General features: G+C 43.0%; 1 protein-coding gene across 6 annotated transcripts in view; it reads right to left on the bottom strand.

Moving 5' to 3' along the window:
• The window catches only part of adam23a (ADAM metallopeptidase domain 23a), a 163621-nt gene that overhangs the window by 62347 nt on the left and 86493 nt on the right, over nt 1–14781 (bottom strand). For all 6 annotated transcript variants that reach the window (XM_072261324.1, XM_072261327.1, XM_072261325.1 and 3 more), the window contains exons 9-13: nt 13631–13699; nt 9798–9869; nt 4959–5125; nt 1105–1189; nt 4–94 (exon numbers count right to left, since the gene is read on the bottom strand). In XM_072261324.1, coding sequence (XP_072117425.1) covers nt 4–94; nt 1105–1189; nt 4959–5125; nt 9798–9869; nt 13631–13699 — 484 coding nt within the window. The remainder of the gene's footprint in view (nt 1–3; nt 95–1104; nt 1190–4958; nt 5126–9797; nt 9870–13630; nt 13700–14781) is intronic.

The raw sequence follows: 14781 nt of genomic DNA, 5'->3' as shown, positions 1-14781 counted from the left end.
TACTTTTCCTCTTGGACTCGGACTCCCACTGTATACCCAAATTCTGTGCAAGACTCTGCCCGAGTACAACAGTGGTCAACCACATTGGTCCAAACTGGATCGGAGAGATTAAAATGCAGACAGTTCTGATTAGTTACGCAGACATCAGACTGTAAGAGATGTCAGTTAAAACAGCCTTTCACTGGCTCGCACTAACTATAAATAAAGTAGGTCAAATACGAACAGTTTTCACCAAGACCTCAAAGATGCAGATGTAAAATATCTGAAATAAAAAGCATCGAGGGGTGGAAACACACAGCAAGTCAGACAGGTTCTGAGCAGAGAGAAAGAAGGCTTTCACCTTATCTGACCTTCCTGGAGCTGTTTGACCAGCACAAAAACGTACTTGTCTGGGTGACATAAATTGAGGATCTTTGTTTCATTAAAATGCCTATTTGAAATAAACATACAATCGTATATAACAATCAAAAAAGGACTGTCTTTTTGAGAAGGCTGCGTCCCCAGAAAATGGACTACATTGAGTTTCCATAATGTGAAGCTATACGTGGCGAAAAAAAGCATGTCAAAAATATTGCGTTGATTATTCATGATTTTACATGTATTCCTTGAGGGGGAATTCTATTCTGCGTTTCGGCTTTCTGGGCAGTAAGTTGTGAAATCTATGAAGCATAGCTCCATTACCCAAATAGCCATAACACATGCACACTCAGTTATAAATGCAAATAAAAGGGATGAAAGTGTGAATGTCCAAACTTAGGAAGAAGATTTAGGCATTGGAAAAATAGCATTGATTTACGATTAGTCTTAGTGATGGTTGATACGGATTTGGTGAGATGAGGAGGGCTGTTTTCTTGCTGTACCTCCCTGTGACTCTACAATTTTAATGCATCAGTGAGTGATCTTCGATGGAAGAGGTTGAGAGAAAGATGGGAGAGGTGAGGTGGGAGAAGAATAAGTGAAAATGGAGGTAGAGCCTAGGATACTGGGTCATTAACAGATACAAAACGAGCAGCGCTAATATTAAATGAGCTGGCTAGTATTATACACAAAGCCATTGGTTCCAATTTGTGGACAACAAGAAAGGAAAATTCAGGAGGGTCTTACCTCATTCACTCCTACTCCTCGAGTCAGTGAGCAAACCCCTCCGAAGAACGCCATGCTACTCATGCTGCTTCTAAACGTGGTGCCTCTGCAAAAACAAATCCAGCAAGCCGGAAACAAAGGCAAATGTTAAATGCAGAGATGGTGGTGGGGGGGGGGGATGGGAGAGTAGAAAACAGTCGCTCCACAGAAATAGGCAGGGCTACACAGTACAGCCCACGACAGCCAATCCATGCACAGCCACAGAGTGACATTCATACCCTCTTCCTGACCCCATCTCATCAGCAACACCTCCTTTGCAAATTCACCTACTTTTCCGTTAACATATCTACACTGTTCACCCCAAGCACTCTGTGTGGCCACTCAGTCTATACCCTCACTGCTCAAAGGCCTGCACCCCCCTCTCTAGGTGACTGTCTGTGTTAGCTTGGTGTTGCAGTGTCCACCAGGCTGATGCCCAAGCTGGGAGAAAGCTCCCAGCCTCAGAGACATCCAGTCATTCTAGCCTCCCTAGAGCAGGATGTTTGATAGCGTGTGGGAATGGATCCATAGGAGGTGCAGAGTTCAAGTTCCAATGACTTGAACTAACAATTCAGTGATGCACCACTGCAGCAGTAAACAAAGTTAAAATTCAGATTATGAACTAACTTGTGGAGGGGGAGGGGGGGAAGAGAGGGGGGAAGAGGGGGAAGAGGGGGAAGAGGGGGAAGAGGGGGAAGAGGGGGAAGAGGGGGAAGAGGGGGAAGAGGGGGAAGAGGGGGAAGAGGGGGAAGAGGGGGAAGAGGGGGAAGAGGGGGAAGAGGGGGAGACATACACACCCCAGGGGCCGACTTGACATCCTCATTGTGAATGGATTGTCCTCTGGGGCACCAGATGGCCCACCACACAGCACCAAGAAGCAAAAAGATCCTCCTTCGCAGTAAAGTAACTACCCACTTCTTGGTACTGATGGGAACCAGCTGCCTTTGAGCGAGGGGTGGGTTCAAATTCACTCCAGTGTCACTAGACACCTTGCAGATTCTACCCCACCACCCTTCACACCAAAAACAGGAGAGCTGCTAATACAGGGAGGGAGAGGTGTTCAGTGTAATGGTAACACAAGCAGAGAGGTAGTTGGTTCATGGGTTAGGATAGGCTCATTGGGAAGGGTGAACTGATTTGAGTTGGGAGAGTGGTCAAGTGCCTTTTTGCAAGGTGGGGCAGATCGAGAGTGGGTGGTTTTCAGTGCAGTGAGGTTGGGGCGGGGAGAGGAAAAACAAAGGATTCCACAGATGAGGCTGCTGGATCGGAGAGGAACACTCCTACACCATTCTGCTCTACAGAGTCTGGCAAAGCCTCATCCTTACAGACAGAGGCCATTTGGCCTATCAGTCTATGCTAACTCAGAGCAATCCCGTCAATCCCTTACCTCACAGTTACCACCACCCACCTACCTTTCCCCTCAACTCCCACCACTCCCTCCCACCACCCAACATGGAATAATTTGCAGCAGCTAATTAATCTAGCAATCTGCACGTCTTTGAGATGTGGGAGCAGATCAGAGAATCGGCAGGAAACCCAGGCGGTCACACGTGGAAACACCACACAGGCAGTGCCCGAGGTCGGGATTGAACCTGGCTCTCTGGAGCTTGTGGCTGGAACACTGACTATTTCAAATTTGCTACCACGCCCTTCCTTGGCCTATCCTCACTGGCTGAATCAAAGCAGCCTCCCATCTCACAGCTCTCTGAGAAAAGTGCTTCTGTTCGATATCTGTACTGCCACTGAGGCCTCTGAGCTCTGGAGTGTTTCATCTCCCATGCCCTCGCCCAGAGCCTGCACCCTCAAACAATAGTTTGGGGACACCTCACACTACCTCCTCATATACCCTGCTGTTGGGCTCCACTGGCAACAGACTCGGCCAAGTGCCACAGAGTGATTTAGAGTGGAGAAGGCTACACAGGTTGATAAGGTGGTTATAGTGTGTTGGACGTCATTAAGCAGGGGAGTGAGTTCAAAAGCTGCAAAGTCATGTTGCAAAACTCCTTATTAATCTTTTTTATTGATTTAAAAAGAGCAAATATACAAACGAGGAGAATTATCTCAAATATATATATCAATAATAATACAAACAGAAAGTGAAATAAACATTATCAAAATCATCCATAGTATTAAGCAAATATGTAATACATAATTAAAAAAGACAACTAATTCTCCTCATCAATTCGTAGAGAGAGAAAAAAAACTTTAATGTTGCAAAACTCTATAAAACCCTGGTTAGATCACACTTTAAATTGCGTTCGGTTCTGGTTGCCTCATAGGAATGGTGTAGAATTGTTAGAGAGAGTGCAGAAGAGATTTATCAGGCCGCTGCCTGGATTAGAGAGCATGTCTTATGAGGATATGTTGAGCGAGCTAGGGCTTTTCTCTTTGGAGAGAAGGATGACTGGAGGTGACTTGAAAGAGGTGTACAAAATGATAAGAGGCATCATCAAGGAAATAGCCAGAGCCTTTCCCCCCAGGCCAGAACAAGCAAATACAAGCATTCATAATTTTAAGGTGATTGGAGGAAAGTATAGGGATGATGTCAGAGGTAGGTGTGTGGAACATCCTCCAAGGGTGGTGGTAGAGGCAGATACCATTAAATCATAGGACACAGGAGCAGGAGCAGAATTAAGCCATTCAGCCCATCGAGTCTGCTCCACCATTCCATCATGGCTAATATATCATCCCTCTCAACCCCATTCTCCTGTTTTCTCCTTGTAACTTTCGATGCCCTGCCTAATCAATAACCTATAAGTATATCCAATGGCTTGGCCTCCACAGCCACCTGTGGCAATGGCTTCCACAGATTCAGCATTCTCTGGCTAAAGAAATTCCTTCTCATCTCTGTTCCAAAGGAATATCCTTCTATTCTGTGGCTGTGCCCTCTGATCCTAGACTCCCCCACGACAGGAAACATCCTCTCCACATCCACCCTACCATGGCCTTTCAATTTTTGATAGGTTTCAATGAGATTCCTCGCTCACTATCCTCAAAAGGTACAGGTCCAGATCCATCAAAAGCTCTACATATGTTAACCCTTTCAATCCCAGAATAATTCTCGTGAACCTCCTCTGGACCTCCTGTGAACCTCCTTTTCTTAGGTGAGGGGCCTGACCAGTCTGACTAATGCCTTATAAAGCCTCAGCATCACATCCTTGCTTTTATATTTTATTCCTCTCAAAATGAATGATAACATTGCATGTGCCTTCCTGACAACTGACGCAACCTGCAAGTTCATGTTTAGGTAATCATGCACGAGGACTCCCACGTTCCTTTGCATCTCTGATTTCTGAATTTTCTCCCTGTTTAGAAAATACTGTCTTTATTCCTTCTAGCAAAATGCATGACTGTACACTTCCTACACTATCTTTCACCTGTCACTAATTTGCTCATTCCCTTGATCTATTTAAGTTCTTCTACAGACACCCTGCTTCCTCAACACTATCTACCCCTCCACTTATATTCGTATTGTCCACAAACGTGGTCACAAAAGTCATCAATTTTATCATCCAAAACATTAACATATAATGTGAAAAGAAGCAGTTCCAACATTGACACCTGCGGAACACCACTAGTCACCAGCAGCCAATCAGAAAAGGCCCCCTTTAATCCTACTCTTTGCCTCCAGTCGGCCAAAAGGGGGCATATGTTGGAGCGATTTAAGAAACTTTTAGACAGGAATGATAGAAAAATGGAGGGCTGTGGAGGAAGGAAGGGTTAAATTGATCTCGGAGAAGGTTAAAACGTTGTGAACGCAACATCATGGGCCAAAGTACTTGCACTGTCCTGTACTGTGCTATGTAAGGCACGATGGAAGGGAAAAAAGCACTCACGAGAGCAGTTGGACCGAGTCGGCGTGCTCCTTCACAAACTGCTGCCTGTACTTGGAGAAGCTGCGCAGGGTCTTCGCCTGGTCCTGGCCCACATCAATCCGGTCCTTGTCTGACCACGTCTCCATGGCGACCAGCACCACCCTGGTGTTCAGCTGCTCCTTGAAGATCTGCAAGACAGGAGGACAGGAGCGGTACAGGAATGGAACACTGGGTAAATGGAGAGTTATCCAATCCGATCAGTGGAGACACAAGGGTAAAGCAGGAGACATACATGGGGGAGGAGATGCTATTAGACAATCCATTCATTTCTCCTTCTTCTTCCACAACAAAATAAAAATCTTCGTTCCTTTGACTGATGGGTGACTAAGGGTGGCACTGTATCTACCCATTCCAGATACCCTATCGGGAAACATGCAGAATAAAAGATGTCACATATCACTTTACAGCCAATACTTCTGTGCCCAATGTGCCTACAGCAAGTTCTCACAAACTGCTTTACAGGTTCTGCAACGTTCTCCCAGTGATATGCAGACACTTGATCAAGGCAACACCTTGAAATCATTCTTTGTTCATTACTGTCCTGTGGGAGGGGGCGCAATTCTGATAGTCGTGATTGGAAACTGCAGCTGCTTTTCCCTTTGGTTAGTTGTCTGGTGTTCATTTTCAAATATCCTGGGAGCATGTGTGGGAGGTTGTTTCTCTCTTTTCCTTTGTTTAAGGCAAGCGGTGCACATGACCATTAGGAAGGTATGCTCTGTGCATGCTTTTAGCTAAGTATATTCAGCTTCATAGTTTCTGTTATTTAGGGAACATGAATATTTGGTTGATTTTTTTATTATTGTTTGTAAATGAATGATTAATATACTTATTTGCAGTCAGTGTTTTCTGTCTCACTTGCCAGACCTGTGAACCTGATTCAACGTTACAACTACAAAGGCATGCATGGCTCAATTCATCACTTCATCAAAAATTCCATCCGTCCTGCATTGGATGTGATCTTTTTATATTGGCTGTAAATTGTGCTGGACATCCTGAGAAAGGGAACGTTGCTTTAAAGCCATTTCTTAACCTCAATGACCCAAATGAAATTTTAATCTCAATCCAAATATGACGTTCAACACAGGGTTAGACCCACAAGCAACGCTTAAGCATGAGGAATGATCAGCTGGTTGTGGAAGAGATACAGAAGCCCACACAATCCTCTGTCGTTCCTGCAATGACAGTTTGGCTGCGGATTCCCATTAAATGCAGCCCAGCTCTGGGAATATCAGGATGTGAAACCTGGGGGGGCGTCACGTGATGACGTGGGATTGAGACGTGTAAATCCAGCTCTCCCGTAAAAAATTAGCAAAGTACCATTTAAACAAAACAAAGTTAATAAATACTTTCCAAAAACTACTTATAACTTTGCAAGACTACTTTACGATATGCCTCCTAAACCGCAACAGAAGAAGTCTGTTGTTGCGAAGCCGCCGCGAGATGGGAAGAAAAAAGGGCCTACTGCAGCGATGGAGCCTCGGACTCAGGTTAGATCTCTTTTGGAGGAGATGCGTTCTATCTCCGCTGTAGAACAGGGAGCAATGGCGGCGGTAGCGGTCTCTCGGAAGAAGGTGCCGGAAATGCGCATGCGCAAAGTACGCATGCGTAAATCGATACAACTCAAACTACAAGAACCGACAGCCACTGCAACTGAAAGTGACTCAGAGTCAGAATCGGATACCGCAGAGAATACAGATGAAGAAGAGGAGGAAGAACTGGAAGAGATTGGAACTAAAGGAGATGATGGAGACATAAGAGAGGCTTTATTGCAATTAACGGCTGAAGTAAGAAAAGAGCAGAGTTTAGAGGCATGAAGATGTGCTATAATAAAGCTATGAAAAGACAGGATAAAATGGATAAGAAGCTTCAGGAGATGGAAAGAAAAATGGAGCATATTAATGATAGAGTGGAAAAAACAGAAAATGATCTGCTTGTCTGGAACACGGAAAGAAATCGACTCTTGGAGAAAGTGGACATGTTGGAAAATTTTAGTAGACGTAATAATATTAAAATTGTTGGTCTTAAAGAAGGTATGGAGGGAGGAAATCCAATAAAATTTTTTCAAAGATGGATCCCGGAAGTTTTGCAAATGAAAGAGGAGGACCGATTAATTGAAATTGAGCAGGCACATAGAACTCTAAGACCAAAACCACAAGATGACCAGTATCCACGAGCAATTTTAATAAAATTCTTAAGATTTCAAGACAAGGAAAGGATTCTACAGGCAGCTGCCCAAGCTGCCAAGAATAGAAAAGGGCCATTGATGATTCAAGGGAACAAAATTTTTTTCTACCCTGACATAAGTTATGAACTTTTGAAGAGAAGGAAGAAATTTAATCCAGTGAAAAAAATCCTATGGGATCACGGCTATCATTTTATATTGCGTTACCCTGAAACCTTGAAGATTTTTTTGACTGGTGGAGAAAAAAAGATTTTTTGATGATTACTGGAAAGCGGAGCAGTTTGTCCAAGACTCTCTGAATATTCACCAGGTACAAGAACAAAACCAGGGGAGCGAGATGGATTGAAGAAGAAGACTGGGTCAAAGAATGGACTTGTTGGATTTTTGAAGGCGGATGAATATATAAATATATTACTAATTATATGAGGGAGGGGAAGTAAGGTTAAAATTTGAGGAATACTAGTTGGGAATAGTAACATTAATTTTTTTATATATATATAATTTTTTTTTTGTTACGGGGGAGCTGGAAGAAGCACTGATCAATTGCTACGCTAATCATGTGTGCAAGCGTGGCTCTAGCCACGACCCGCAAAATGGAGGGAGGTTCAACATTAGTGGGGGGGTATTTTGTTTTTTCTTTTTTTTATATCTCATCTATCTTTTTTTTCTTTTTGCCTGGATGATTGGGGGGGGGGGGGGAACGCATAGCAACATGGTGAAGTTCAAAGAGATTCCCCAAGGAACTAAGAGAGTTGAGAAGTAATGTTTTAGATTGGAGCAACTTTGTTAAAAATAATGACTAATTTATTGAATTTTTTGAGTTTTAATGTTAATGGGCTTAATGGACCAGTGAAAAGAAAAAGAATCTTAACACATATTAAGAAAATGAAGATAGATTCAGCCTTTTTACAGGAAACGCATTTAACAGAAACAGAACATCAGAAATTAAAGAGAGATTGGGTGGGTAGTGTTGTTGTAGCGGGGAGTAGCAATTTTTAAGTCAAAACAAGAATGGGAAACAGATCTGAATATTAATATTGATGAAACAAATTGGTCAAGACTGTGCCTTGACAGTATGACAAATACAATAAATGTTCGACTTAGATTAGTATAATATAACTTTTTACACCAATTATATATTACACCACAAAAAATAAATTACTTATAATTTAAGAGATAAATATGTAACATTTTTGAATATTTGGCGCCCTTATTTACAAAAGATAGGATGGCATATTTAAGTGCTCCGATAAAGATCTTGGTCCCTTGGGGAAAGTAACGAATAAGTATACCAATTTTATTTTGAATTCCATGGAGCATGTGGAAACCTTCCAATACCCAGGCGGCTCTCTTTTTTTTTCTTCTTTCTTTTTAGGTAGGACTTTATATGGGAGGGGGAGGGTTAAGGGGAGGGGGGAGGGTAGATATTATCTTTTCATGTATTTTTGAAAACTCAATAAAAATTATATTAACAAAAAAGGATGTGAAACCTACTACGGGACAACTTCAGTCCACTACAGCTATCCAAGACAGAGCAGTCCTCTTGACTGATCCCCCCCAGCCACCAAGCTCAATACTTTTCTCTTAAAACTCTGAAAGGGAAGGAGAGAATGAAGGAACCAGACTCCCCCATTAAATGAAGCCCGTCTCCCATCGGGATGTCCCGGGTTCCAAACCATTAATGAAAGCCGCATTGTGCTCAGTGCATGACAGTGGTGAGGGGGAGAAACCAAAAGTTTCTATTTTCTATTCTCCCTACCCATCTCCCACCCCTACATTCTATGCCTGTGTTCAAAGGGAAATTTACAGGGGTTATCCTACAGTCGTCAGGTTCCTAAACCACTGTGGGTAACTTCACTCACTGCAACTCTAAACTGATCCACAAACGATGCACTCACTTTCAAAAAGTCTACTTTACAACTCATGGTTCTGGGGTGGGGGGGGGTAGGGAGAGTCGGGGGAGTCGAGGGGGAGGGGGAGAGTTAGGAGGGTTGAGTCTGGGGTGAGGGGGCAGAGAGAGGGGAGGGGGAGAGGTGACCGAAGAGGGGATAGAAGAAAAGAGGTGAGAGGTGGAGCAGGCACAGATGACAGAGGGTAAGATTGATGGCGGCAAAGCAGGTTCCACTTTATTGACGGCTAAAGCCCTGCTGCTTCCTACTAAGTACCCCAAACAGCAGAAGGGTGCGAGTAAAGATTAAATATTAGCTTTGTTTGTCACATGTACATTGGAACATCCAGTGAAATGCATCATATGCATCAAATCAATGTCGAAGGAAACCCACAGAGCCTCAAAAACATACAATCTCCTCACAGACACAGCGGTAATGAAACCCCAACCACTGACTGCTCCTGCTCCTGCCGTAAAGCGACTACACTAATCGCTATTCCACCGTGCCACCTGTTATATCTCTGATGGGCAAGAGGCAGCCTGGTGTTGCCTGAAATCCCTGGTCTTCCTCTGAAGAAATGCAATGACTGTGGATCTCCCAACATGAATGCAACAGGAAAGCACTGCCACCAACACCCTGCCTCAGTGCCATGATTCCAACCACAAGCAGCAGAAGGACCAAACCTGACATCACTTCTCATTATCTGCACAAAGTTAGCAGAATACTTACAGAGTCCAAAAAGTTAACAACAGACTTGCCGAAGATGTTGGTATGAATCCGGGAGGATTGCCGTTTCTTGTACTGTGGTGGAGAAGCAGAGAACCATTAAATATTATGGAATGGCAAGTAATACAAAAAGTACTTCACACAAGTGCTCGGCCCCTGCTGACAAAAGAGAAGAAGAAAATTCACAAAGGCTCATTCCTCGAAAAGTTAAGATCTGATGGTGATGAAAAACACTGGACAGCAAATTCTTTCAAAAGTGTTGAAAGAATTTTTTTTGTTTATGGTAGACCACTTGAAGCTGACACGAATATAATTTCAGACTACTTATATCACGTAAGAATTTGGAGAAGCAAAATTAACTTTTATAGAAAATAATGTGTTTGATTTCATAACAGTGCTGACACCTTGAGATATTTCAACAACACTAAAAATGCTTTGTTGATGATACTTGTTTGCACTCAGTGTCTGAGTCTTCTTGTTTAAGTGTCCAACAATAATCAACCAGATTCCAATTGCCCTGATACTGTTCCCCTATGACTGCAATGTCCTGGTGAAACCTTTCACAATGTTCGTCACTGACAATGCCAAAATTTGCTGGGAAGAAGTCTAAATGGGAATGCAGAAAATGAATCTTTTAGTGACATGTTGCACTTCATGGTTTTGTATGCTTGAAGCGTACTGACAACCAGCTGCACGTAGTACAGTGCTCTGCATTTGCCAGGAACAGTTTCCATGTGATTTTCTCTAGTCACACTAGAAATTATTTGAATTGCCTGTCATTGATGACCTGCTTGAATTGTGGACCAACAAAAGTGCCTTCCTTAATCTTGGCATCAGTTACTCTCGAAAGCAGCTGTCTCGAATATCAAAATCCTTCACGGAAATTTATAGCCTTTCTAAAACCTGTCCTTCAATGCAGCGTCCGTCCTGCCTAAGCATGTCCAGGCATGGATAGGATAGAAAACTTTTTAGCTTACATTATGGGCAACATTTTAATTAACCTGAATTATGAATTGAAGTAGCAAATATAGGTGATTTTTTTTAATGGTGTGCAATAGTGTAATTTCGTGGTGATTTTCATGATCAGCGGCCCAAGATCCTTGGAAGTTGGGGGTAAGCAGGTTCTGACAAAACCTCGAAAGCCAATTCAGAATCAGGTTCATTATTATATGTATTGCAGCAACAGTACAATGCAATGCATAACTATACTGTACTACAAACTGTAATAAACATATTCTAAAAATAAATAAATAGTGCAAAAAGAACAAAAAATATTGTGAGGTAGTGTTCGTGGGTTCATTGTTCGTTCAGAAATCTGGCGGCAAGAAGAAGAATCAGTTCCTAAATGTTGCGCGTGTTCAAAAAACATTTGAGTTCAATTGTGTAAATAATTGAAGTAAAAATACCTACAGAGCTACAATATGGGAAGAGAGCAGCGTCTCGGACTAACTCAGACAACTTTTGCAAAGGGCTGGGTAGTGCATGACAACCTGTGCACAAGATTTATCATCCCTGCTCTCCCTCAGGATGAAGGGCTCAGCTGTTCACACACTGAATAATTGAGTTTAAATTTATAAGCAAGTTATTGGCAAGATGAATGATATGCAGCAAAGGCGGCAAAAATTATTGGTCTGTCAACAAAAGAGGGAAAAATACAAAAATATGACAACCTCCAATTTTGCAGGTAGATTTTAATCACGTTTTATCAAAAAGGATTTGCGCCTGATTGGAGGAAGGAATGTCAGTGAGGTGTGACCCATGTGTGTGGGCCGCCCTCTGCTGGTGGAACAGTGAAGGAGCACTTCAAATCACAATCCATAATTTATGACTTCCTCATGAAATTTCTGATTTCAGAAATTTTATTTGCAATTAATGCGGAACATTAATCACAATGGATAAAGTGAGGAAAAATGGTTCACAGTAATGTTAGAACAAATTAGTTTTCCACAGATTCACACCAAGGTTTAGGTACAGCGCACACCTCATCATGCCCCTTCTTAGCACAGGCAATCTAGAGAGGTTACCCCAAACTCCTTACAATGACTGATAATTCCTGTTTTGTTTTTAAACCTGCCATATTCTAAATCAACCCTAGGACGGATTCCACCCACCTCCCCCATCAGACTAAAAGTGGTTAGCCTGGCATTGCTTTCTGCTCTATCTGCAAGACGTCAAGGTGAATAAAAATGGAGCTTGTCCAGGAATTCAGGTATACTTGTTCCCAACTTAAACATTCCCTAGTCAATATTCCAGCCAGCATCAAGCTTCATGTGCTCAGCTCCACACTGTCTGACTCCACTCACTCAGTAGCACCCAGCCCTTGCAGAAACTTTCCGAAATTCTAAGCACTTGAACTGCTGCCCTCAGGTTTTTTTTTAACATCACAAAACAAAGTCCAAGAGAATCTTGCAATTTGTGAACTCACTACCCACTTTCCCCAAGCCCATCACACCATCATTACTTCAACAAAAGAAACTTGCCACCAAATCACTCAAATACTCCTGGAGGGATCTCTAGGCCAAGGGATGGAGCCTCTCCTGATCCTGAGGTTTTGAGGTTTGTTCCCTCATCCCAATGTCCTAAAGGTGCAACACTCTAATCCCTGCCAAATGTTGACTCCACAGGATGTCTGATACTGGGCCTCTGTCCCAATCCTGGATCAATAAAAGTGAATAAATCTTTATATCCAGTATGTGCATGCATCGTTACTAAGGATGTTCATTTCCACTTTGCAGAATCATTAGGCATCAACTTTTAAGCCACAACATATTGACTTTCTCTCATCTCCAGAAGCTACCTTGACTTAGAATTAGACCTTTGTCTAAGATCCATGCCCGTGCTGGCCCAGGCTCACTACGCTTCTGGCCAATCTCTTGCCTGCTATAATCCAGACCACCAAAATGTACCACTTCTATTCTCAATCGCACCACGTCCGTCCCCTTCACCCATGTGTTCAATTGTCTACACTGGGACCCTGGACCATCCACACATCCATTTAAAAATTCTCCCAGGGCCCTCTCATCCTAGTCAGCTTAGCCACCCTCCCAACATGTGAGGCCTAGTTCTGGACTCCAACAGGTTATTTCTTTTGACAAGCATTAGAAGACTTTTCGACCTAAAACATTCATTCCCATTCTCTCCTCACAGACATGGCTGGACCTGCTTAGTATTTCCAGCATTTTCTGTATTTTTTTTTAAATTCTAGACCTCACTGACCTCCTTCGTCCACCCTTCTGATCCTTTCAAATAGACCACACGCACACACACATTGTGCCAGGTTGAACTCCTGAGGAGTTTCACCACAGTCAAAGCACCATACAGTGCAAGGTGTGTGCATGTGGTGTGAGTGCACGTGTGTGCATGTGTGTGTGTGTGTGTATGTGTGTGGGGGGGGAGGGGGGATGTGGGGGTGTGTATACCAACCATAAGGGCAACACAGTGAAACTGGTAGGACCACTGTCACACAGCTCCAGCATCCTGGGTGCCAACCTGAGCCCAGGCACAGCATGGAGTCTGCACATTCTTCCTGCGAATGGGTGGCCTCCAGTCCCTTCCCACATCCCAATGACAAGCAGACTGGGAGGTTGACAGCCTGTTGTAAAGTGCCCCTCGCATGAAAGTGCGTGGTAAAATCTGCAAGGTGGATGGGGGGAGCGGAGTTGATGGTGAAAGAATAAAAAAGCAGGGACGGGTATACCTTCAGAATAAAATGGAATAATTAGTGTCTGTGACCACTCTGTGTGGCTGAAGGAACTATTTCGATGCTTTATAACTAAGGCTCAGATAAAGTAAACAGGCTGAAGGGAAGGCAGATTAAAAAGTATTGCAGTTCCCACCATCTTGTGGTCGTTTATGATCATGAGTTCCAGGTATTTCACTTCAGAGAAGACATTCCGGCGACGGGCCTGAGGAGGCAGAAATCAAAAGGTTAGCTCATCCATGACATCACTTCCACCCGTACCACAGGAAGTACCCCATCAGCTGGACAAGACACCTCAGAATTCTCCAGTCACTGGAAAATAACTCAGTATTTCCCAAAGTGAGATCCATCAAGCTGATTGTCTTCAAATCATGGGGAGTAGAATTGAAACCCACAGTATTAATGCTGAAGTCTGGATTAAAATGCACAATTTGATCTCAAAGCAAATGGAGGCCATATTTTGAAGGTTCATAAGGATGATATTCAAACTAAGAGGACAAGCATATCAGAATAGACTAGACACATAGAGACAGCATCTTCTTCCATGATAGAGACTGAGGGGTGTCCTGGAATATTTAAATTAATGGTAGGCTTCTCTATGATAAAGCAAAAAGCAAGATGCTGGAGGAACTCAGTGGGTCAGGCAGCATCTATAGAGAGAAACGCAGTCATTTAGTGTCATTGCCCTACAACTGGGTTAAGGGTCTCAACCTCCCTCCACAGATCTTTAATCTGATGAAGCCCACCTCTACTGAACCTCCTCATAAATGGCTCTTGTGAGGTGCAAGAATAGAGCTTAATGTAAGTTCTTCCCTGTCACTCTTTTTCAGATATTTATTAGCATTTCCATTTGGTTGTTGTCTCAAGAAAATATGTCTCTGTTTCCAAACTGAACTCTGCATCAATAAATGGAATTGTTCTGTAATGTGAATCTATCCATTGAATAGTGAAGCCCAATCTGTGCCGGGCTTTTTCCAAGATGTCCTATAGCTGCTGTTATCAAGTTATCCTGAAATCCAGCAGCTCTTCCACCCCCTTGTTCCCCGAGGTCCTGTGGCTTTGTTCTCAGGAGCCAAATGCCCAACTTCACATTCATGGGTAATTAAAATGAATTTGCAAGCAATAGTGTGAGTTTATAAACAGCAAATTTTGAAACTATTTGTAAACTTTGAAGTCCAAATTGCATAACTAGAGTCATAGAAAGATACAAACAAACCCTTCGGCCCATCAAGTCCACAGTATCAATAACCCATTTACACTAAGCCTATATGAATTCTATCTTATTGT

The sequence above is a fragment of the Mobula birostris genome, chromosome 6 (genome assembly GCF_030028105.1).
Source record: "Mobula birostris isolate sMobBir1 chromosome 6, sMobBir1.hap1, whole genome shotgun sequence".
Taxonomy (NCBI): Eukaryota; Metazoa; Chordata; class Chondrichthyes; order Myliobatiformes; family Myliobatidae; genus Mobula; species Mobula birostris.
This window is presented reverse-complemented; position numbering and strand designations above follow the sequence as displayed.